General features: G+C 42.1%; 2 protein-coding genes across 12 annotated transcripts; both read right to left on the bottom strand.

Annotated features, from left to right (window-relative positions):
• Window positions 1-112: 112 nt before the first annotated feature.
• Window positions 113-18225, bottom strand: LOC108024615 (microtubule-associated protein tau). Of its 10 annotated transcripts, none has more exons than XM_050888544.1 (9): window positions 18095-18225; window positions 17531-18032; window positions 7822-7865; window positions 6567-6756; window positions 6084-6286; window positions 5315-5500; window positions 4496-4513; window positions 3930-4088; window positions 840-1683 (listed from the first exon to the last, which is right to left on the bottom strand). In XM_050888544.1, exons 2-9 carry the CDS (start codon window positions 17763-17765, stop codon window positions 1624-1626), a joined length of 1095 nt encoding a protein of 364 aa, XP_050744501.1. In that variant the 5' UTR covers window positions 17766-18032; window positions 18095-18225; the 3' UTR covers window positions 840-1623. The 10 variants fall into 10 exon arrangements, with proteins under 10 accessions (XP_016950133.1, XP_050744501.1, XP_050744500.1 ...); XM_050888543.1 differs by lacking the exons at window positions 17531-18032; window positions 18095-18225 and adding exons at window positions 8334-9060; window positions 10384-10416; XM_017094646.3 differs by having other exon boundaries at window positions 17531-18225.
• Window positions 18226-18981: 756 nt separating this feature from the next.
• LOC108024788 (myosin light chain alkali) lies at window positions 18982-21652 on the bottom strand. Of its 2 annotated transcripts, XM_017094905.3 has the most exons (6): window positions 21519-21652; window positions 21356-21383; window positions 20046-20351; window positions 19891-19977; window positions 19543-19589; window positions 19025-19422 (listed from the first exon to the last, which is right to left on the bottom strand). In XM_017094905.3, exons 1-5 carry the CDS (start codon window positions 21519-21521, stop codon window positions 19546-19548), a joined length of 468 nt encoding a protein of 155 aa, XP_016950394.1. In that variant the 5' UTR covers window positions 21522-21652; the 3' UTR covers window positions 19025-19422; window positions 19543-19545. The 2 variants fall into 2 exon arrangements, with proteins under 2 accessions (XP_016950395.1, XP_016950394.1); XM_017094906.3 differs by lacking the exon at window positions 19543-19589 and having other exon boundaries at window positions 18982-19422.
• Window positions 21653-22070: the final 418 nt, after the last annotated feature.

Below are 22070 nucleotides of genomic sequence, written 5' to 3'. Positions count from 1 at the left end.
CCGTAAACCAGATTTAATACTTACGAAAATATATACTGTAATTATTTAAAGAAACAAAACCAAACAGCCGCGTTTTTGTGCTTAACTTTGCCTCTCAAGTAAGTCGTTTATTTGGTTGTAAATGCCACGTTTCGTTTTTTTCGGTTCTCTAAACATTCAACGCTTTGATAAAATGTATTCTGCATATGTTTGTATGTTTTTTCCTTAGAAGTGCGTGCCTCGATATCAACTTGTGCACAAATCTCTGAGTGCTTCGATTGGGTGACGTCTCGTGCGGCATGTGGAGCAGCTCCTTCATCGTGGACGGCGAAAGGCTGGCTGGGAGGAAGTCCAGCTGACGACTCAGTACAGACGGAACGGCTTGGCGTGGACGGCCTGGCCGGGCTTCTTCTTGGGACCCGCACTCTTGGGACGTTTGGGCTCCGAGTTCAGCGAGGGCATGGACACGGAGAGCACCAGACACTCCGCCGGCAGGGACATGGACGAGGTGAGTGTGGTGGCCCGCTGGATGCGCGGCGCCTTCCAATACTGCGGGGATTTCGAAAAAAGGGTTTTTAGTAAGGAGGATTCACTTTTAGCAGTGGTAGATAGGCAAAAACAGTTGTCATAGCTCGATTGAGATGGCGACTTACAATTTGCTTGATCAATTTTATTTGTTTCGATTACCAATGCATCCAATGAGGTAGAAGAGGATGTGTGCTCGTGCGTGGCTTTGTTGGAACGCTTGCGGCGTGGGCGTGGCTTGCCAAATAAGATTCTTTTGGGGTATACCCAAAATGTATTGTTTGTCTATCTCAGATACTGTTGAGACTCAAAAACTAAGTGCAACAACGCCAAGATTTGGTAAATGAAAAAACGCTTTTTTTTGTTTGTTTATTATGCTTAAATTTTGCCATTGTTCTTACATTTTGTAACAGGGTGTAAATAAATCGTGAGAATGATGCGCTTGACTAATAAGATACAAATTAATAGTAAAAATATGCTTATACGTGGTTGTATCTGTTCGTTCGGTTCGCTTCGGTTCGGTTCGGTACTGTTTGGTTTCTCTCTTTTTTGTTTGTCGAAAAAGTATCTAAACTGTTTACAAATCAATGGGTCGCATTTTCTTAGTCATTTAACATTTAGACGTCAAGTGGTAACATTTTCAACTAAGCACACTGTGTATTCGTACGATTCTTGTATAATTTGCTTAAATATTTAGATACTTTTATATATATATATATATATTTGTATGTATATATGAAGTTCTGGTAATACATTGAGATATATAATTATGTCTGGTATCTGATGATAAAGAGTGCATTGCTCAACTAGTCAAATATACTTTCGATTTGTATACCAAATACCGCTCTATGTGGGGTGTTTGTGGTGTAGATAGATGTACGAGTATCTGCATCTGCGTGCTTGCACCTCTATCGAATCGTTCTGATCTTATAAACTGGTACTGGTACTGGCATGTGGGGTGTGTGGAAATTAGCGCATAACTCTCGTTCTGCTTTGTGTGGATTTTGCTTAGATACTACTTTTCAAATTAGCTGCTTGTTCAGTGTTCATTTTCACTTTCGATCTTGGATTGCAAAGAAAGATTCAGATTTTTCAGCTCGACATGCATTTTTCGGGCATTTAGCTTTGTTGATTTAAATTTTCATCAGCGCCAGAAGCCGTCATGGATGGTAGTGGACTCTGCGTTCAAGATAAAAATATAAGAGTGAATGCGTATCGATTGCACAAATCATAAAATAAACTATTAAGGGGTAAACCAAAAGCCTTGTTAGAGTTACAATCATGAGTTTGGTTGGAATGCGGTGGAGTAAACGAGGGAGAGTCGCAAGCAGATGCCCATGAAACCGTTTTCGGGGGGCTCTATATAGTCTGTTTATGGTTTTTATCTCGGTATGGATGCAGGTGGTCTGGCAAATCAGCTTGGATTCGGTTAGTCTATCACAGCACTGTTAAATATTTAGGTATACATAACTATCTATATGCGCAACGGATACATCTTAGGAAAAGAACTCTCAACGCACTTTAACTTACGGGATTTGCTTGATCAAATCGAGTCAATCGGATCGGATCGGATCGAATGTTTCTATATATTGGTTAAAACCGCTTCGCATTCAGATTTCGAGTATATGACGTAGTAGTAGTTATAGTAATAGGCGATAAATAACTCTAATGGACGTAACGTGTGTACGAATTTCGAATTTAATGCACTTAGTTTCGTATGACTAGCCTAATAAAAGTTGTATATATATTCCTAAAACAAACGAAATAGAAACATTAAGCACAGAAATGAAGAACACTTAATAATTCATAATTAATGGCATGAAATTTAAAACTGATGTGAGTAGAGGTCAATGTAATGAGTGGTATATGGTTGTCAGTGTGAGAGAGCAAAGCACTGTTGTTAGATGATGACTTAAATGCTGGTCAGCCTTTCGCTAAACCGTCCTTGAGGTTCGGAGTCTGGGGTTCGGGGTTCTGGGTTCAGGGTTCTTTGAGCAATTGCGGATCAGTATATTGTTCAAAATTTGTACTATCCTAAGTAGTAGTGTAGGGTTTCTTGACCGTTTGCCATAAATAATACTTTGTTAAGGGATATTTCGCTACATACTAGGGGAGTTAACAAAAATTGGCCCTCTGCGGGCTCTACTGACCTTGCCCCTGAGCAGTTTACCAAGATCATTGGGATCCTTGATCTGGGGCAGGCCAGCTTACACTATCTATGCACCTCTCAAGGGCTGGCCATTGAAGAGTGCATAAACACATAGGTATGTATATTTTGGTTACAATTTAAAATAGAAACTCTTGCAAACTCATTCGAGATTTTCGGTTTGAGCTTTTCTAGTTGAGTTCGGTATAGTTTGGTTTCTTTCTGTGTCTTTAGTCCTGCATAAGTTAATGTAAATCGTTTGGCTTTAAGGTACAGTACAGTAGTTGATGGATGTCTTAGTTAAAGCTAGTTTAGGGAGTTCATTTAAAAAGCGACTCAAATATATTGTTACACACACAGTCTGAGTTACAGAGACCGAATTCTAGATGGATCGTGGCAATCAAGCGCCCTTGTGCCGCAAACTACATTTAGCCGGCGGGGGTGGCAGAGAGCGAGCGAGGGGGGAACAGAGAAAGAAAGAGAAGATAATAGTTTAGAGAGTTGCGTGTAAAATCTTCAAACACTTCGGGAACACATGGAATGGAAAGCGCTTTGCCAATGAATCTCAGTTTGAGTTTGAAAGAAATTCATTTTTAAATGTAAAGTAAAGGTAATTGAACGGAAAAACTAATAGGTAATACAATAAATCATCTAAAACCAAGGATTACAAACAATAGGTAATGCTAGAAGAATTTCTAGAGGTTTGAAACCGCCTAAAATGTGTCTACCATTTTTTGTAGCATGCTTTTAGGCACTTGTTTGGAATGGTTTCAAATCTCCAGGGACTTCTGTTGCATCTCCCGATAAATAATATCAAATGCCCACCATCAAATACAATTTGATACCTAAGAGTGCCGAAATACTTTGTCCAAATGTTAGTTCTCATCGAATGCAATGCCCCATGAACGGATTGATCTTTTGGTGGGAGTTCTCTGAAAGCGGTTGAGGGTGGGCGGTGTCTGTGGGTGGCTGGGTGTTGTGTGGGCCTCTTTTGGGGTGTGGTGCTCTGTTAGTTGCTGATTGTAAACCATAACGTGTTAACCACAAATGCAACGCAATCAATTACAATTACAGATTACATTAAAATGAATTTCTCGACGTAAACACAAAATGGGATATCGATAATATACGAGTATATATGTAGGTATTGAAAATACTTGTTTTGGTTACTTTTTAGTTGCTTTCGTAATGAAATCAAAATTCTAATAATAAATCAGGGTTAAGGTTAAATGCTAGTCGTCATACGTAACTACTTTGAGCTTATGTACACGTAGTTTACCTGTGTTGGTGGTGTTGTCAGTGCAACAGAGTGTTCAACATTTTTCAAATAATCCTTATCATCGAAAATCTTCTTCTCACCGCCACCGGGCTTGTGCTTTACATTATCCAAAGAGCCAACTTTGCTTTGTGCCTTAATTTCTAGTTTTTGCGTTTGGATCTGAAAAGTAGCACCGGCACCGGCAACGCACAGAAAAACAATTAGCAAGATCATATTTCAGATTGATTTCGGCAAATGGGTAATTTCGGTTTATATTTCGGGGGTGGATTATTATTATGGACACACGACACAACAGCCAATCGAGGACACAACTGAAATTTTGAATTTTCACACATAGAAACAGCAGAGCACAGAACGTAACAAATGGGCTACAGATACAGATTAAAGATACAATTTAAAGGTACCAAAAAATACGCTACAGGGTGTGGTGCCTTGGGGGATCTCTAAAAAAAGAGATGCTTAGGTGATGCAAAAATACCAAAAAATAGGAAAAACACGATGCATATAAGGTTTCATACAAAAGCACACTTAATACACTGAGAAAAATAGTTATCACGACTACTTACATCCTTGGGGTTGTTATCCTTCGTGTTCGTTGTTTAAATGGTTTAGTTAAAAACAAAATACAGTTTCCAGAATATTGTTTAAACATTTTTTCGGTTCGTTAAAATAAGGGTGGAGAAACAATAAGTTATTCTCAATTGTTCAGAGTGGTTTTCGGTATGGTTAGGAACTAAACAGAATGCTCTTCCTCTAGACTGGATATTTACAATGCTGACCCCAATATTAAACTAGATAAGTGTAAAGTTATGGAACCAATTCTTCGGGTAATTGTACATCCGATGGGTGTGTTACCTACCCAACTAAGTAACTACTCCTCCTCATTATACAAATTCTGATCCAGGCGCTTGTTATGGGCGCAATGGCTGACTATCTTGGAGCCCTCGCCATAGATGATGTTCATCTTTCTATCGTAGCTCTGGAAAGTGGTTCAAGTGGTTTTCGGTATGGGGTGTGTTCTGGGTGTTAGTTGGTTTGTAGTTCTATTTGTTATGTATTTTCAAAACCTCTGATCGGAGGTCAAACGTGGCAGCATGCTGTTTAAAAAACTAAGAGAACATTGCAGCTCATGCACTGAGAGAAACAGATAGGTAGATAGGATAGATGCGGCCCATGCCAAGATGCCCATGCCAGTTGGTAACTTAAGTGGAGCATCCAAAAACCAACAAAAGCCAACAGCAATCGGAAATTAAATACTTAACCGCTACAAAAATCAATACACGTATGAACTCGTTCTCGTCTCTGGGTCAAACTCAAACATGAAATCGGTTTGTACTTTGGGGGAGGGGGTGGGTTAGAGGTCGCGAAGGGTAGGGGCTACATACCTTGATGTCACCGCCACCCGGCTGATGTTTCACATTGGCCGTGGAGCCCACCTTCGGCTTGGCCTTGTCCTTGAAGTCCATCTTCAGGGTCTCGATCTTCTTGTCCCCGCCTCCCGGCTTGTGGGCGGCATTCTCCAGCGAACCGATTTTCGACTTGGCGTTCCACTGCAACTTTGTTGTAACTATCTACGAATTTGCAGTGATTTTTGGTGTTCAACGGTGCGAGTTTGTGCGGATTCGATGGTCGTAAGTTGTAAATAGATACAAGGTAGGTAAACGATTATAAGCCAAAGTCAAAGTATCGATCGGCTGGTTGATATACGCGTCAATGTCAGAGACGCACCCAAGAGCTACAGATACGGATGCGGATACGAATGGGCTTGGGGTACGCTACATAAGGCAACGGAATTATGCTGCTAAGTGTCGCTGCGAATTGGTAATTGCATTTCCTACAACAAGATACGAGATACAAGATACCGTGCTGCCGATTGCCCATCTATAATGGGCATGAATCTCAAATCGCAAATCGACCGTGAAATTGCTTTCATTTTTTGCCAATACTTTACTTTACGCGACTATACTGTACGCTTCTTTAGAGAGATAGCATTTCTCTGTATTTTCAAAAGCCATTTGTAGATGAGAGAAATTTACAAAGATTTATGAGAGAGTTATGTACTGGGTTGGCCCAGAAAATATGTTTTTGGATGGATACAGGGGTCCCTTCCCAGGTTTTTATAGTTAGTTTATAGGATGGGCCACCCGAACATACCTTCTTCTCGCCGCCCTTTGGCATGTACTTGTCGTTCTTGGCCTCGATACGTGGAGCCGCCTTGATGTCGATCTTCTTGGACTCGATCTTCACGTGGCCACCACCCGGCTTGTAGGTGGCATTGTCCAGGGATCCGATTTTGGAGCGAACCGCCTTCAAGTTTGGCGAAGGCGCATGTCCGACTTGTACCTTGTTCATTGGAACTGAACCAGGAAGAGAAGGAAATGTATCTTTAAATATATAGATTTTAGGAAGATCATGGTAATCTTTCTTAGTTTTTGGAACCAATTATTACGTTGAATAAAAAAACATATGGGTGTTAGAGATAAAGGTTGGTTCCAATATTTACATATAACAAAATTTTGAATTGCTTTTCGTCTAAAAATCCTTATTATAATATGAAGGATATTTCTAGTTATAGAGTGTTATGATATAAGATCCCTTTTCGATAACCATTGATACCTTTTCAGTTGTAGAACTCACCTTTCTTGACTGGCTCGGGCTCTGGTGTCTTGAGGAGCAAGCGATTCTTGGAGGCGCTTCGCGACTTGGGGGCTGATTTGTTCGAGGGCGTGGCACTCGGTGGGCGCGACGTGCCCGACTTGTCCGGCTTCGATGAGGTCGAGGTGGGCGTCTTCACCGGCGAACTGGGCGAGATGGGTCCGTTGCGATCCTGTCGAGAAACAGTGCCAAAATTTCGATTAAAATCCCTGTGAATTGCAAAGAGGTTTCTCCACGGGGATTACTAGCAGGTAGGTCGAATCGGCCATTATAACGAGATGCATCTTGGGACTGGCTGAGCTGATGACTCCGGTTTATTAACTATTTACGACTGGCTCTCGGCACTCCCGGGCTTTCCGGAGCTGTCAACGTAATGCCAATGGCATTTATGGCCCTACGGCCGTACGGCTGCCGATTCGGATGTCTCGGTACGAAGGACTTATAGTTTATGCATTGTTTTATCGATTGTCGCCGCTTCGTGTCGTTTTTGCATATGGATGGGTATTTATAGGGACAACAACTCCTGTTCCGCATTTCTATGTGTGTGCTATGCGCTATGATTAGCCCCCCTGAAACGCCTCTGCCAAAAACCCTCCAGCCATTTCGTGTTTGGCACTTATCTGTGCGCAGATATCACCAGGCAAATAAATCGCTTTTTGTGTGTGTTTCTTTTGTGGGTTTTTGGCCATAGTTGCCTCTTGCTTTCTTTCTGGGAGTTTTGACTCGCACCTGTGAAGCTCACGTACTGCATGCATATACTACATATATATATACAGAGTTGACTGAGTTATCCGTCGGTTTGCTCGACTTTTGTCGCACTTTCTGCGGGTTTTTCCGACGCGCCAACTGCCGTCTGCCAGCACAAAACTTAGTCTGAACTTTGGCGTCTGCACACGAACACACGGGCGGGCCAACTTTTGAGCTGGGCGACGGAACTGAACTGTCGCAGACAGTGAGCTATATGGGCTATATGGTACATAGGCTAGATTGTACATGCTATATGGTCTCTAATGGAGCGTGGAGCTCGTGGCTCGAAGATCGCCCGCTGGTTGCCCCGGCCTTTTACAGATATTTATGATTTGAGAACCCAGTCGGCGGCCGGCAGGCGGAGATGGTCAACGGAATTAAATTAATTTGTTGCCAGTTCCAGTTAATTTCCTCTCAATTAACGGAGAAGCAGCCGTAGTAACAATTTATGGCTAACTAGTTAAGTAGCTCAAAGCCGACATTAACTCACCTTCTCCTGGGTCGACTCATCCACGCCGCTGTCGTTGTCACCCTCTGAAAAAGTTGGGAAAACAAATTAATTACAGAATGCATTGGTGAATAAATCGTTACCCTCTACTGATTATAAGAAACATTTTAAAATGTGTTTATGTTACTATCTTTAGGATAGTTCGCTTTTTCTTATAAAATAATAGCTTCCCTTCCTTCTCTTTTCTTATATGAAGCATTTTGAAAAGTTGTTTTATATAAATATAAAATTAAATATAAAATTCGTTCCCATTTAACATTTTAAAATGTTAACTTCTTGAAATTGGAGATCAAAATTCATGTAAAGTCTGCATTCCAAAAACTGTAGAAATGATCTATCAATAAAAACTATTCGGATCCTATGATCTAATCGAAGATGAATTAAAAAAGCGAACTTGGCCATAAGAAAACTTAAAAATAATAAAGTTTCCCCTGATAATAAACCCCAAAATGGCTTCATAATGGTAATGGTATGTGGTTCAAAACGGGTCTTACTAAAGCCGGGCCCCTTCTTGGACTCTCCCGCGGGCGGGCTCGTCTCGAAGGGTGGCTCGACGTCTTCCAGCAGAGGTTCGCCCATGGGATCGGGCCGCTGGTTGAAGGCCTTGAGCGGGGTCACCGCGGGACCCATGACCACGTCGTCGTCGTCATCGTTGTTGTTGTGTGCACTGGCTGCCGAAAGGGGGCGTAGTTGTTGCGGTGGTTGTTGCTGCTGCTGCTGTTGCATGTGTTGCTGTTGCATGTGTTGCTGCTGCTGCTGCTGCAGTTGTTGCTGTTGCACGGGCGGCTGGTTGAAGGGCGGTCGATTAAAGGGCGGCGCCTGCAGCGGTTGACCCGGCGGCGGGCGTGCAAAAGTAGGCGGCGGCGGTCGCGTCATATTCTGCGGTGGAGGTCGTGCTCCAGGCGGCATACCCGGTGCCCCAGCCGGATTCCAGGGAAATCCACCGGGTGGCCTGGGCGGCCCCTGTCCCGGTGGACTCAGTGGTCCTCCGGCATTGGGCAGGCGAGCCTGCTGCATGTTCAGTTGCGGCGGCATGCCCGGTCGCATCGGTGGTCCCGGACCCATGAGCAGGTTGCTCTTGCTGTCTGTGCTGCGCAGCGGTGGTGGCCTGGCCGCCATGTTGGGCGGCATGGGTGGACGTGGACCGCCGACCATGCCCACCATGGGCCTGGCTCCGGCGAACGGAGGACGCGGCTGGGGCGGGCCCACAGCGGGACGCATCTGCGGTGGCAAGACAAAGTTCTGTGGTGGTGGTCGCACATACTCGGCATTGGGTACACTTTGGAGCTTGGGACTGGGATTGGGTGCGAGAGTGGGTCTGGAGTTGCTGCGTGAAAGGGTGCGATCTTTGATTGGTGCAGTGTAGCCGGTGGTGTAGTCATTTGTTGCCGGAGGAGCACGTGACTGTCTCTCGTATGAAGAGATGTTGGCTGAGTAATCTGCAGCTGGCTGGGATCTCTGTGGTTCCCTAGCAGCCTCGTAGTTACTGCCCAGATACTCGGGATTCTGCTGGGCTCGTAACTGTTGCCTGGAGCGATCTGCGCTCACAGCCTCTGAACCATAGGAGGTGCTATCCGGATTTCTGGCCTCTTGCTTGTTTCCCGCCACAGATGATTCGTTTGTATTATAAGAAACATACTCCTGGGATCTTAACTGCTGGTTAGGACGATCTGCGGATTCTGGAGGAGGATACTCAGACTGGAAGGTTGCACGTTGCTGTTGCTGCTGCAGGGTGTAATCCTGCGAAGAAATCTCCTGGCCGGAGCGCTCTTTGCCCGTGGTGTACATCCTGGAGGACCTGAACTTCTCGCCTGTGGTGTCGGTGCAGAAATGTGCAAGTGTCTGGTAACCCAATACCTGGCAGAGCCGCTTTTGGTGGCCAATGCCACATACATTGGCGCCTCCTGCTCCTCCTGCTCCCCGCCAAACTGGCCCATATCATTTGCATACGTATGGCCATATATCGTCTGCTTTACTGTCTGTGGGGGTGCCAAAGGCAGAGCTCGTGTACCGAGGCAGAGGTATCAATACGGTTCACATTGAGTGGGTGCTTTCAAATTTGATGGCTCTTTCTGCATTTGTTTACATTTTATTGTTTTGGTATTTCTGGGTACTTCGGCCTGGGTCTTTGGGTATTTGGGTATCCGGGTACTTCGGCTTCGGGCGGCTGTCTTTGGTTACCATTAGGGAATTTTGTCATGAAATTCGGTTGCCAGTTGTAACATGACCCAAATTGTTTTTGTGGCTTATTGATTCAACAAAAGTTTCGGCAGTTCTAAGGCCCAAAATCGACGGGCCGCCAGAAATCACAGTTTGATTTGTTTCGCAAAGGGTTCGGCTTCGGTCCCTTTCAACAGAGCCGACTTCCAATGATGTGTATATGGGCAAGGTCGATGGTATAATACATCCATTAACATGGCCCATTTTATTCAAATTATGCTCGTAAATCATTGGTGCATGTGCGCTCGAGTGCAGCTCCAAAATATACGAATACACTAATGGATTTTATGGATTTTATGGATGGGTACTTGAACCACAACTCACCGCATCGGCATCACTCATATCAGAGCTTTGACTAGGACTCGCAGACTGCTCTATTCGTTCTCGTTCTCGTTCTCGGCACTGCCTGGCAATTAACTTGATGCGGAAAACTTTAGCATTTAGTTGGGGTTTTCTTTTCGGGTGTGTGTTTCACATTTGACGAGGCGAATCGATAAAATTACAAGGAATTATTTAAACCGGAGGAGCTGTGGCCTCAGCACACCAACTTGGCCACACCCGGTGGCCAACTGAGGAGCCAACTGCAACGTGTGCCGACTCAGAGTCGGCATCGCCAACTTCCTGGCAGGCAAAGTGGTATGAAAAACAAAGAGGAGCAGCCCCGACAGAGGCAGCAACTGCAAATTAGGGCCACAATGATTTGTGATTTACCCGCGGCTGACAGAAACCGAAATTCCACACAATGTTCATGTCAAGCGCAACAACAACGCCGACTGTCAACTGTCATTTGTGGCCAAATGGTCTTGGCCAAATTGATTATCAACAGGGGGCTGGTTGCACCTGCAACGGCACATGAAAACCACAAAAGTTTCCTAAGCCCCTGCCCAGAAAGGCTTTTCAATTAGATTCACCCTCTCTGCCCGTGGCAGGCCAGAAATATTGTTAACAAAACTTGGTCCTCTGGGCCATTGAATTCCCCCCTGCGGCAGTGCAGTGGCACTATAAATTGTTGCAGTTGGCCATAAAACAGCGAGACCATGCAATTGTATCGATTTTCCTGGCCAGAGGGCAATAACTTGGCCACGTACAGTTCTACGGCTGCGAGGAGGCTAATGCACTTTGCACTTTGTGGTTTCTCTTGCCTCCTTTGGGGGGATTTACCTCAGCGACACACGCACTTTTTGGTTGGCAAAACTGGCCAAATATTATTGTAATTTATTTTATATTTTTTATATGATTACTAATGTTTATTATGAAGTATTTTACTTCACCGCTGAACGTTAGCTCGCCGGCCTGCGTTGTGTTTGGCGCGAGTGTTAAAACTCGACTGCTTTTATTTGCTTTGAAAAATTTCGAATTACAATACTTAGAATTTGTTTTGATACGCCAACTTTGGCCTGGCGGAGCGTGGCCGCTCGTAAACTTCTCGGGGCGCATAAACAGAATGTGTCCTTGCGCAGTTCAAAGAGCAGCCAAAGGATATTTCCTCGTTTCTTTTTCGGTTTTCGCTAGAGCAGCCCCGCTTCATTCTATTGACATACAAATTTATTAGTGGGGCGCCGGGGAAAAATGCAAATTCAACACGCCAACAATGAGTGGGGCACAAAGGGGGGCATAGAGAACTCCGATTTTATATGCAGATTTCATTTGACTTGATTAATTTAATGGCCACTGGGGGAGGCAGTTCGACGCGCATTTGTGCACTTTCCTAGCCATAATCCTTTGCCTTATAACTAGGGGTACCACGCACCGCAAAAAGTAGCCATATTTTTGTTGCGGCCTTTGCATTAGCCAGGTGTTGTTGTCATAGGCTCCCCTAATTGTTGTCTATTTACAGGCAGCCAGCACGCAAGATTCCTGGGGCTCCTTGGGCTCTAATGCGTAGACATAAAAGTAAACCAGCGACGAGCCCAACAGACATGGGGTAGGCTAGGGATTCATCCCTAGAAAGGGTCCTGGGCTAATGTCTGACTAGTTATTTAGCCTAATTCGACTGCCAAGGTTATGGGGGCTCACTGTTGGCCTGGTTGTCTAGGCTGGCTGGTTTTGGTAAGGACAGTTTCTAATTGTGTATCTATTTATTTTTAACATACCATTTAATGGAGCCATTTTAGGTTTATATCGCAAAAGTTATATTCCATAAAACTGCATACAAACCTGGAAGAAATACAAAATTTTATTTAAATTAGTTATACAAATTTTACAATTTTAAAATATAGTAAAAAAATATATATTTTCTATTTAATTAAGCTTATTTTCAAAAAAAAAAAAAAAAAAAAGTAGTGTATTTTTATTTTTTCAAGCAATCCTACAGCTGGGTTATGTCTTAGATAAGCATACACAACAACCATTCGTCAAGTTAATACTTGAACCGTTGAGTGGTGCACTGCTTGCTTTTAAAAACCGTTCTGAATTCAAAATAAAGTTACAGTCAAGCTTCCATACCTTGGACTTAGAGAACAATTACTTAAGTTCGCTTTATGAAAGTGGGACCGTATGTAAATTATTTCTTTTCAAAGTTATAATACTTAAAACCATTCAGTATTCATTATTTTACCTGAAATGAAATATGAATCACATTTCATCCCACAAGAAGCTGAGCTTATTTTATAAATTAGTTATTGCCCCTAAAAAATCCTTCCTAAATTGAAAACTCCACATCGTAATCCAATTACTTAGTGGAAGATTACCAAAATGTTATGTAAATCGAGTGCACTTAATCGGAAACGCATGCAAAGCAAGGTCGACTGGTTTTCGATGTCACTTGTCGTTGGGGGTGGATTTGCCACCCCAATTCGCTTTCGTTTTCCTTTCTTGGCGGCATTTGTTTTGCTTTCCCTGTGGGGGATGCAGCCGGTCGGCGGGTGAGCTCACGTTGAATCCATCGGCATGCCTTCCTCTTGGTTGGCTTCCCTTGGTCATTTTGTGTCTGCGTTTCGCTCATTGATTATTCTATTCAGCATTCCTGCGGGGGAGGAATTCCTCATGTGGTTGCTGTCGCTCGAACTGCGCATGTTTGGCCAGCATGTCCTGCGACGCAATAAAGATGAATCACAGCTCCTCGGCAGTGTGAAAAATTGAAACTAAGCTAATACGGCGAGGGAAAGGGTTGCACCGAAATAATATAGAAAACCCCCCTGGGATCTCCGAAAAGGGAAATCAATTCGCTTTCAAGCTTAAGATTAAGGTTTTATTTTCCGGCCTCAGTCTTTCCTAAATTGATAGCATTGAAACCTTTTTATACTCTTTTCGTACATTTCCCTTATAAAGACATTCCACTATCCATTTAACTTTAAATTTAAAATGTAAATTAAGAATTAATTGTTTTAAAGCAGAATTTGAATTTGAATTTTAAATTTAGTGTTGGAAAACAATGAATGGCATAGAATTTTAGGAAATGTAATACTGCTTTAAGACTGGTCACATTGTCAAACTTTTTCTTTTCCCTTCTCTGCAATTCTCATAATTTCAATTAAACAATTCCAAAAATTTCATTTCTAAGTCCAAGTCTTTAAGAGATTATTAAAACCATTGTGTATTAAATGTTCCCTTTAACAACGTTAAAATGTGTATAATTTTTTTGGCAATTCTATAAGAACCCATTTCCTTAAAAATGTCCATCTCATTTGAAGTATTATCAGATATATACTATTAATAATTTATCTTTGTAATTGAATAAATGGGGTATCTGCATTCTTGATTTAAACATTTAACAGTATAGATTTAATAATAGTATATGGTTAGTTAGGAAAACTTAAAAATCACTATATTTCGATCCTATATTCCCAAGTTAATGCAACAGTTCCGACTTTACCAACCAGAAAGTAAACTTATTAATTAGTCAAAAATCATATTTATTTCATATAATAATATGATATTTAGTTCATATAATCAAACATTCAGTTCAATAGTTTTTTGTGGTTTTTGATACTAATATTACAAACATATATTTGTGCTCAGTTCTGTTCTTTATTGCCAAGTTAATACCATGGTTTTTATTCCTCCAGCGACACCTATCAATTAATCAAGAGCCAAATTTATGGCTCTATTGACTAGGACCTCTGGTGGCGCGCATTTCGTGTCGAACATGGCTTTATTTATGGTCGACCTGGCTGGCGGTTTGGTAACTCAAACATTTGTATTTTTGACGCACTTCGATTTATTGATTGGCTTCCACAAAATGTGGCAATTGTCAGTGCGGCAGCCGCACGCACGATGTGTCAGCCAAAAGCGGGCTGGCGACCCAATATGGACTTGGATATACAACTTCGAGCAGAACAACAAATTATGCGGCGTCTGCTGAAAGAGGCATTAGCCAACGGGGATGGGAATTGGCTTGGGGACTGGGATTGGGTAACCCACCCAACTGAAGACTGCCCCCGCGAGTGGGGAAAGTGCAAACTGCCCATAAAGACGTGGAAAATCGGGCAAGTTGCAGTTTAATCGAAATCAAAGCGATCTCCCTGGCCGAGTTTATTGAACTGGAATTGGTAGTGCCAGTTGGCAAGGTTCGATGTTCCCCGCCGCAGCCATTTGACAACTCTTTTGTGGCTTTAATTAGAGGGCAACACGGACAGAAAGGAATTTGCATTGCGATTTGCAGGTCGCGTGTATGGCGACACTTTGTGCGCGGGAAAACAATTAAGCAGACACCGTAGTACTTTATTAATCTTACAGTTCCCCACTTATTGATCAAACTTTTAATTTTTAAAATTAATTAATCAGGCACTGGGAATGCCACAAACCTACAGGTACAGATACAAAGCGCATTAATATGCCAAGAGGCCAGGCAAAATAAATATATATAACAACTTAATGAATGTCAATAGACCACCAAGTGCATGCTAATCGTACCTTAAGCTAGTCAACAAATTAGCCATAAGGCAAGCTACAATTTCTCTAATTGGCTTACCGACTAATTAATTAATCATAAAAACCATATGGGCAGGCCATGCGTATCCCAAAGTCACAAAATCAAAGCCCAAATTCGTCTTGCTCGAATAGTTTGCGCTGAGGTGTGCCCCTCAAATATGGCTACAAATATTTGGTAATTGTCGCTCAAAGCGGAAACCTTAACAATTAGCAGAGTTTTTAAAGAAAAACAATGTATACCTACAAAGGAAAAACTAGCACACGCCTCCAAAACCAAGAAAAACCGAAAAGACAGACAAGGAAAAGAAAATCAATTGCAGCGCCCAATGCAAATGAGAAGCGAAACTGGCAGCGTTTTGTGGTAATTGAAAAGCCACCGCGAAATGGGTGACAGAAATTGCAGCGAATCTTGGCTATTTATAACGTCGGTGAGAGTGCCACGAGAGAATAGATTGGTTTGTTTTCAGTGGAGCAATAGAGCAGCACCATTACGTCACATAGTGCATATTAATAACAGGTATAAAATATATGATTAGACAAAGAAAGTGGAAAGCCTTTCGCCACCTGCTTATCAACACACAAACCCCGAACGAGTGTCATTTATAATCTAGGTGATGTAGAGCGGGTGACTTCATGTGACTGAGAGCTGCGATAGTAATCAACAACTATATTTTTACTTCTATTATGCGCGCCGAACAAAGCTCTAGTATCACCCTATTGTTTTTGCCTTTATTATTATTTAGCCGAGCCGGTTTGCTCTTGACTTGAACACACTTGATTTAATCATCAGCCGAGGCAGGGGTGTATCTTTTTGTTGCACACATATCACACTGCCAGTGCCCTAATGAAGTCAACTGTTTTAGAGATACGTTCCGAAATGGGACCAAGTCGCGTGGGCAATACCCTATGCAACAGGAAATTTAATATAGATTTTAAGCAGCTGATGGTTGTGATTTCTGCCTGAGCCGAACTGAGTGACCCCGTTGAAAGGTGCACAAAGCTTTGTGCGAAACGAGGTCAAATGCAGAGCAACCACAACAGCAGGGCACTCAGAGAAATTTCAATAGCATTTGATAAATAGCTGGGCCAATCGGGAAGGTCCTGGGTTCAAATATCACTCGTTTAAGCGATATAATTTTAAAGATATCAAAAACAGTTGGAAATTAAATGTGGATGTTTTTTTAAGTGGTAATTAATTTGTATTAAAAAATGCATGGAACATAAAATAAATAAATAATTAAAGAAATTAAAAAAAATTTAATTCTTATGCCGTTTTTTATGTGTAAATGATATTAAATTTGTAATAGAAAATACCTGGAACCATAAAAGGTTACATTTTTTTATAAGAACATTTTATCCGTAATTGCGACAATGTATACAAAAATTTTATTAGGGGTTTAGGAGCTTTGCCATGATTTACGGCTACTTTTCAATGCCAGGGATAATCTTTTTCTGAGTGCATCAGCCGCATAAGCACGAGTTCGAATGGCTGATAACTTTTATCGCAGTCGGCCATACGTATCTATATCCGTAGCTATAAATCTGATAGATACACACTTGTACCTGGGCGATGCACTGGGCTGGACTGTCGGCGACGGGCATTAGGCACAATTAAAAGCTGCAGCCGGGGGTGGTGACTTGCCACAGTTGCAGGTCATTAAACCGAGGGCTGCGGGCGGACAATGAAGCCACATCCGCATCCTGCCGCCAGTCGAGCCCACTTCAGCGAGGCCCAAAAGCCGCAAACTTGCCGGTCTAAGCTGTTTTCCAAACAGATCACAAGCAGAACACTGAACCGGCTAAATCTATTTGCGTACTGTGGCGGCGGGCATGACGTGAGTCGCGTCTGCATGTTCTCCTGACATAACCACCAATGTCCTGGGGGTGTGCCGGCAATATAATTTGCCTAATTGAGTCGTAGCTAACGCCAATGCAACTGGGCTGTAGGGGCGTGCCTTGAACTTTCCTAATTGATTTTCTAAAGCACACACGGCGTATGCGTAATGCGCTGTGAAGTCACTTTTACTGCTAAGTGCAGGTATACTGTATACAGTGCACTATGAGTACAGAGATAATAAAAAGTTCGGTGTATATGAGATACTTGCAGGTAATATTTATAGGGCTTGCTATCACTATTGCATTTCATCACACTAATAAATGATCTTTTCGTAGTATAACCATGATTAAGAGATACTATATGGTTTGGATCAGTACGTAAGACCATAAATACAGCATGAAAAAATATTTTTATATTCTAGTATTAGTTAGTGTAATTTTTTGTATCATATTATATATATTTTTTAAGTGTATTCAATAAAGTATTTTGTTCTTTTGAAACTTTTGTGTAAAAAGTAAATCCAAAAATTATGAAAAATTGAAAAATATCATATCTATATTTTAGGTGTATTTGGTATCATCCCTATAGAACCCCATCCTTTTGATCATAATTAAAACTAATCCTGTGCTATGTATAATCAAGAAATGTAATATTTTGATTATAAATTAAATTGATATATTTTAATATTAATATTCCAAAAATCCCCAAGAATATGGTCATATAGTATCTACTTATTTTCAGTGCCTTACGCATCCACCTCACCTTTTTGATCCTGATTAGCCCTCGCATTTGCGGGCTTCTGTGGTTGTTGCTGCTGTGGTTGCTGAAGCGATGTTGGTGGTGGTGGTTGCTGCTGCTGCTGTGGCGCTGCTGGTGGTGCGGCATTTGCTGCTGCTTCCTGTTGCAGCTGCTGGTGGGCCAGCGGTGGGTGGGAGAGGGGCTCGCCTAGTGGTGGCACAGCATCCAGCAGGGAGCTTTTCTCCAGGACATCCGCCATATTGAAAGCCGTACGAACGAGTGCTTGTGTGTGTGTGTGGCTGGGTATCTATGTGGGCCGCGTCTGTATTTGTTGCACTCACGGGAAAACTCAAAGGACCTCTTCAGATCTGTCGGTATTTTCCCTCCTCTGTGTGTGTGTATCTTTGGGCTAGTCCTTTTCACTTTTGCTCTGCACTTTGCACTGTTTTTCAGCGCTTGGAATTATGATTTTGGGTCGACTTTGTATGGCAATGGAAATAAAATTATTTTTCCCAAAAGCAGAGCGCTGCAAAGTGCTCTCAAAAATAAATATATATTCTTTTCGCTGGCGCAAATGACAATATTTACATATGTTTCAGCGCCGTGCACTCGCGCTCACCCACTGCACTGGCACTCTGCTAATTTATTTGGATTTTTGCTAGTGCAAATTTTGAATCGGCGAGACAGCACCCGCTGCGTCGGCTTGTCGGTTTGTTATCTCGATTTCAACTGATTTTCATTTCATTTTAACTAACGTCCTCAAACGTAACGTAAGCTTGCACTACGTAGCCAACCTAAGCGAAGACACAAACCAATCAAGTTTATAAAAGTTCTCAAAAATATGTCTTCAAGCTGTTCCTAAATAAATTGAAAAGAATACTTTTTATAATTAAACAAAATTTTAAATTATCCCACATAAACTAATAATATTTTTTTAAGTACCAACACAATTTTTAAATTTAACAACCTTTCCAACTTCTTTTAAACACCATTTAGACCATATTTTATAATTTTTTTACTTTAAAAATATTGGAATATATTTTTTTCTATTTTATATTTTCTTAAAATTGGAAATGGTTAGTGCACCAACTAAATTTTGTAGTTTTGTCTCCAAGGTGAAAATATCTCGATCTATAGGTTTTTATTTCATACCTTTCAAAAATGGTCTAAAAATAGTTTAGTGGCTCTTTTTTATTTACGAAATATCTTGATGAGAATTTTGTTTGCTTTTTATAGTTTTAAGTGGAAAATAACAATTAATAGATATAAGAGTGCCCTAAAATAGGCCGTGTTCATAGGATTATCCCACCCCTTCCACCATCCCTCAACGGCTTATTTTCAGTGGTTGTGCAACACCTGCTCGGCCGCACAATTTTTCTTAGTGTTTATTTAAATACATTTGACTTATTTCACTTTCACACATTCACATGGTAAACTGAGAAGGCTCAAAGGCAACAAGTGACTCAACTGGTTACTGCCTCTTTCTTGGCTCCTTCTGGTGTTGAATTTGCCTAAATATTATTTTATTTGCTATTTGGTTTATTTACGTCTCATATAAAATAATCATTAATCATTGCTTTGCTATTTGGGTGAACCCAACGAAAAGAATTCATAACAAAATAATGGGCACAAACTTTCAATTTTTTTTTCAGTTTTTTTTCGTTATTTTATAATTTAAATTTTTTTATTTTTTAAAAAATAATATTATCTTGAAGTTCAATTTTGCAGTTGTAGTAGCAGAAGTAATTTTTAATTAAAATAATATACGAGAGAGATAGAGAGAGTTAGCGATGAATATAACATCTATGGAGAATGGTTGTCGCTAAAAGTTTCTTGGTGTTGTAGTAGTTGGTTTGAAGCTGTTGTTTTCAACTATTTTAGCTGATCTGGTCTGTCACACATTCTGGCGAGGAATGCTGTGAAATAGAGGGTAAAAAGAGGCCATTATTAGCGGGGGATCATCGAGTTCGCGGCACAAGCAGACATCCAGACATCGGACTGGGTGGGCAGAGGGCCTGGGCTCAATCCCTACTTACTGTTTAGTCGAAGACGACTGGATCGCTCATCAGGCGCTGGATGAACTCTGTTTTATTTTTATGGATCGACGACAAACGGCGGGAAAACAGGAGGCAATCACCGTGCAGAGACCATTCGATTCACATTCAGGAGTTGGTATGTATATGTTTTTCAGGTGTAATGTTGTGAAATTGGCACACAAATAAGGATTTTTCAGGTATAAAGTGCACAGTGCAGTGTGGTTTTTGGGATTTTTGGTTGTGCGCAGACAAAGAGTGACATGTGGAGAAGACAAATAACGTTTACAAATCGTATACACGTACAAGTAGACATAAGACCTGGGTCATTTTTGGGCTACGAATACTTACGAGAGTAGGGGATAAATCCTTCTTCATCCTCGGGATCCATGCAGTCGGCGAACAGAGTCTCCACCTGCTCGTCATCCAGGTTCTCACCTTTAATGGTAGGAAGTAAGATTAAGTAAGATAGATCTTCAGAAGATTTAGATATAGGGAGTACTAACCAAGCGCCAGCAGGGCGTGCTGCAGCTCAGCCAGCATCATGGTGCCGTTCTCCTCCTTGTCGTAGAGCTTCAAGCACTCAATGAAGTCCTCGTAGCAGCCCTGCTCCTTCTCCTTCTTCACCTGTGAGTAGATGGGCAGGAACTCATCCAACTTGATCTTCTTCTCGTTGCGCTTCTTGGTGCCGCCCATCTTCTCGATCAGCGCCAAGGTGGGGTTCAAGTTCAGGGCGCGGAGGGCATCACCTAGGTCGACGGCATCGATGCCCTCGCCGGGGGAGCCCATGACTTCGAAAACGAATTCGACATCTGCGCGAGAAATGAATTTAATTAGAATTTCGTATATCCCAATCGCCAAACGCAAGTCGCATCAAAAGTATTGTTTATTTTCTAATCCGTTATAAAAATACTTTAGGTTAGGGGGCTGCTAGATAGCCAGATACGTGGGTGTTGGCACCACCCTTCGAGAATGGGGTCGATGTGGTAACCCTGAAAAATTCTGGTACGCACATTTTTGGTCATCATGAAAATCTTGACATGGCTGGGCCTCAGTCCCGCCGACTGTGTGTGCGTGAGTGGGTATCTGGGAGAGTGGCCAGCCCGAAGAGCACACACTACGTATACGTAATCCGACACCCGGACCGAACGCCTTCGCCCTCGTCCACACCATATAGACGGTACATATACCATATAGTATAGTCGCGTAGTTTTCTCATCTCTCCTTCTCTCTATCTCTCTCTCTGTTTTTCGGTGCGTTTCGAAAATCGAAAATAAATCTCAAGAAATATCTTGGCCAAAATTAGAACTCGAAGACGATCGCGCGTTCGTATTTTCCGACTTATACACACACACGATTTTCATGTTGTTTTCGGCGGCTTTTCTAAAACTCAAAACTTAACTTTGCACTAGATTTACGCAGGTCTACCGGAATTGTGTTGGCAACTATTCTGGTTCAACGTTCAGCTCTCGATCGATGAAAATAGATCGGGGCTTGCATATATAGACGGCATTCCTTAATGAAAATTTTCCGCATAGTGTTATATATAGGCGCGCGTATATGTATGCGATATATTCCAAGTGATTACGAAATGTGTTCACCGACATTTTGTGTACTTTTGTTGTTGTTCAGCTCACACGCGCACATTATGTAATCTTTTTTTTGGGCATTTTTGAAGTGGTTTTTAGTCCTTTGGCTGGGTTTCTCCTGCTTTCTCATCCATTTATTTAGAATTTATTTAAGTTATTCGTTTGACTTTGATGGATTTGACGTTTGAGGTTAAAGATAATCCTTTTGGTGCGGGCTTTCAACTTACTTTCAACTTCACGCTTGGGAACATCAGCCTGTCAACGGAATCGGAAAAGGATGGTAGGGTTTTTGCATTAATTCGAGTGTAGGAAAAATATTTCTTTCAGGTATATATAGGGGTCTATCACTGGACATTCGAGGCAGATTCCTTGGCCGAAGTGAGCACTCACCATCTTGTCTGTTTGATGCGAAAATCAACTGTATCGCGGATGAGCTCGGTCTCGACTGAACGTTATTCGTCAGCGGCAGCACGGCAAGGTAATTCTGAGGTGAAAGGAAACCAGCCGATCGCCGAAGCAGATGCCGATACAGATACAGACACACTTGCAGATACGGATACGAATAGAGACTCGGCGTACGAATACGAATGGATGACGAAACGCTCGCTCTCCTCCTGCGCAAGGCTATACACACTCTGTAATATATGCTCGGTCGTATGTACGGTGCCAAGAATTTACTTTCATCTTGGGGAACTTTTTCGAATGCCACTCTCTCGCGGGATCTTCAGAACCCCATGATATGGGGGCTCTCCTTTGGAGCCAGAGGCATTTGTTGTTCGCTCACCCTCTCTGTTTCTAAGACCAGCGCTATTTTTAACATTTTGTTTTTTCGGCAATTCTGTGAATTTCTTTTTATTTTTTCGTGAAGGCAAAATAATAATCGCTTGTGGCATTCCCAGCCGGATAGTGTTGAATATCATTCGATGTTACAGATGATTTTGC

Source organism: Drosophila biarmipes, chromosome 3R, assembly GCF_025231255.1.
Source record: "Drosophila biarmipes strain raj3 chromosome 3R, RU_DBia_V1.1, whole genome shotgun sequence".
Lineage (NCBI taxonomy): Eukaryota > Metazoa > Arthropoda > Insecta > Diptera > Drosophilidae > Drosophila > Drosophila biarmipes.
The sequence above is the reverse complement of the archived record's forward strand: the minus strand, read 5'-3'. Positions and strand labels throughout refer to the sequence as shown.

What these genes read in the sequence shown, in the direction of transcription:
- LOC108024615 (XM_044091117.2), bottom strand. Translation starts at nt 9,627, where the DNA reads ATGTACACCACGGGCAAAGAGCGCTCCGGCCAGGAGATTTCTTCGCAG. An exon ending in GCCCGAGCCAGTCAAGAAAG is followed by an intron (nt 6,287 to 6,566) that starts GTGAGTTCTACA and finishes TTCCTGGTTCAG; the next exon opens with TTCCAATGAACAAGGTACAA. An exon ending in TGACAACACCACCAACACAG is followed by an intron (nt 1,684 to 3,929) that starts GTAAACTACGTG and finishes TCTTGAACGCAG; the next exon opens with AGTCCACTACCATCCATGAC.
- LOC108024788 (XM_017094906.3), bottom strand. An exon ending in TCCCAAGCGTGAAGTTGAAA is followed by an intron (nt 20,352 to 21,355) that starts GTAAGTTGAAAG and finishes TTTCTCGCGCAG; the next exon opens with ATGTCGAATTCGTTTTCGAA. An exon ending in AGGATTTATCCCCTACTCTC is followed by an intron (nt 19,423 to 19,890) that starts GTAAGTATTCGT and finishes TCTATTTCACAG; the next exon opens with CATTCCTCGCCAGAATGTGT.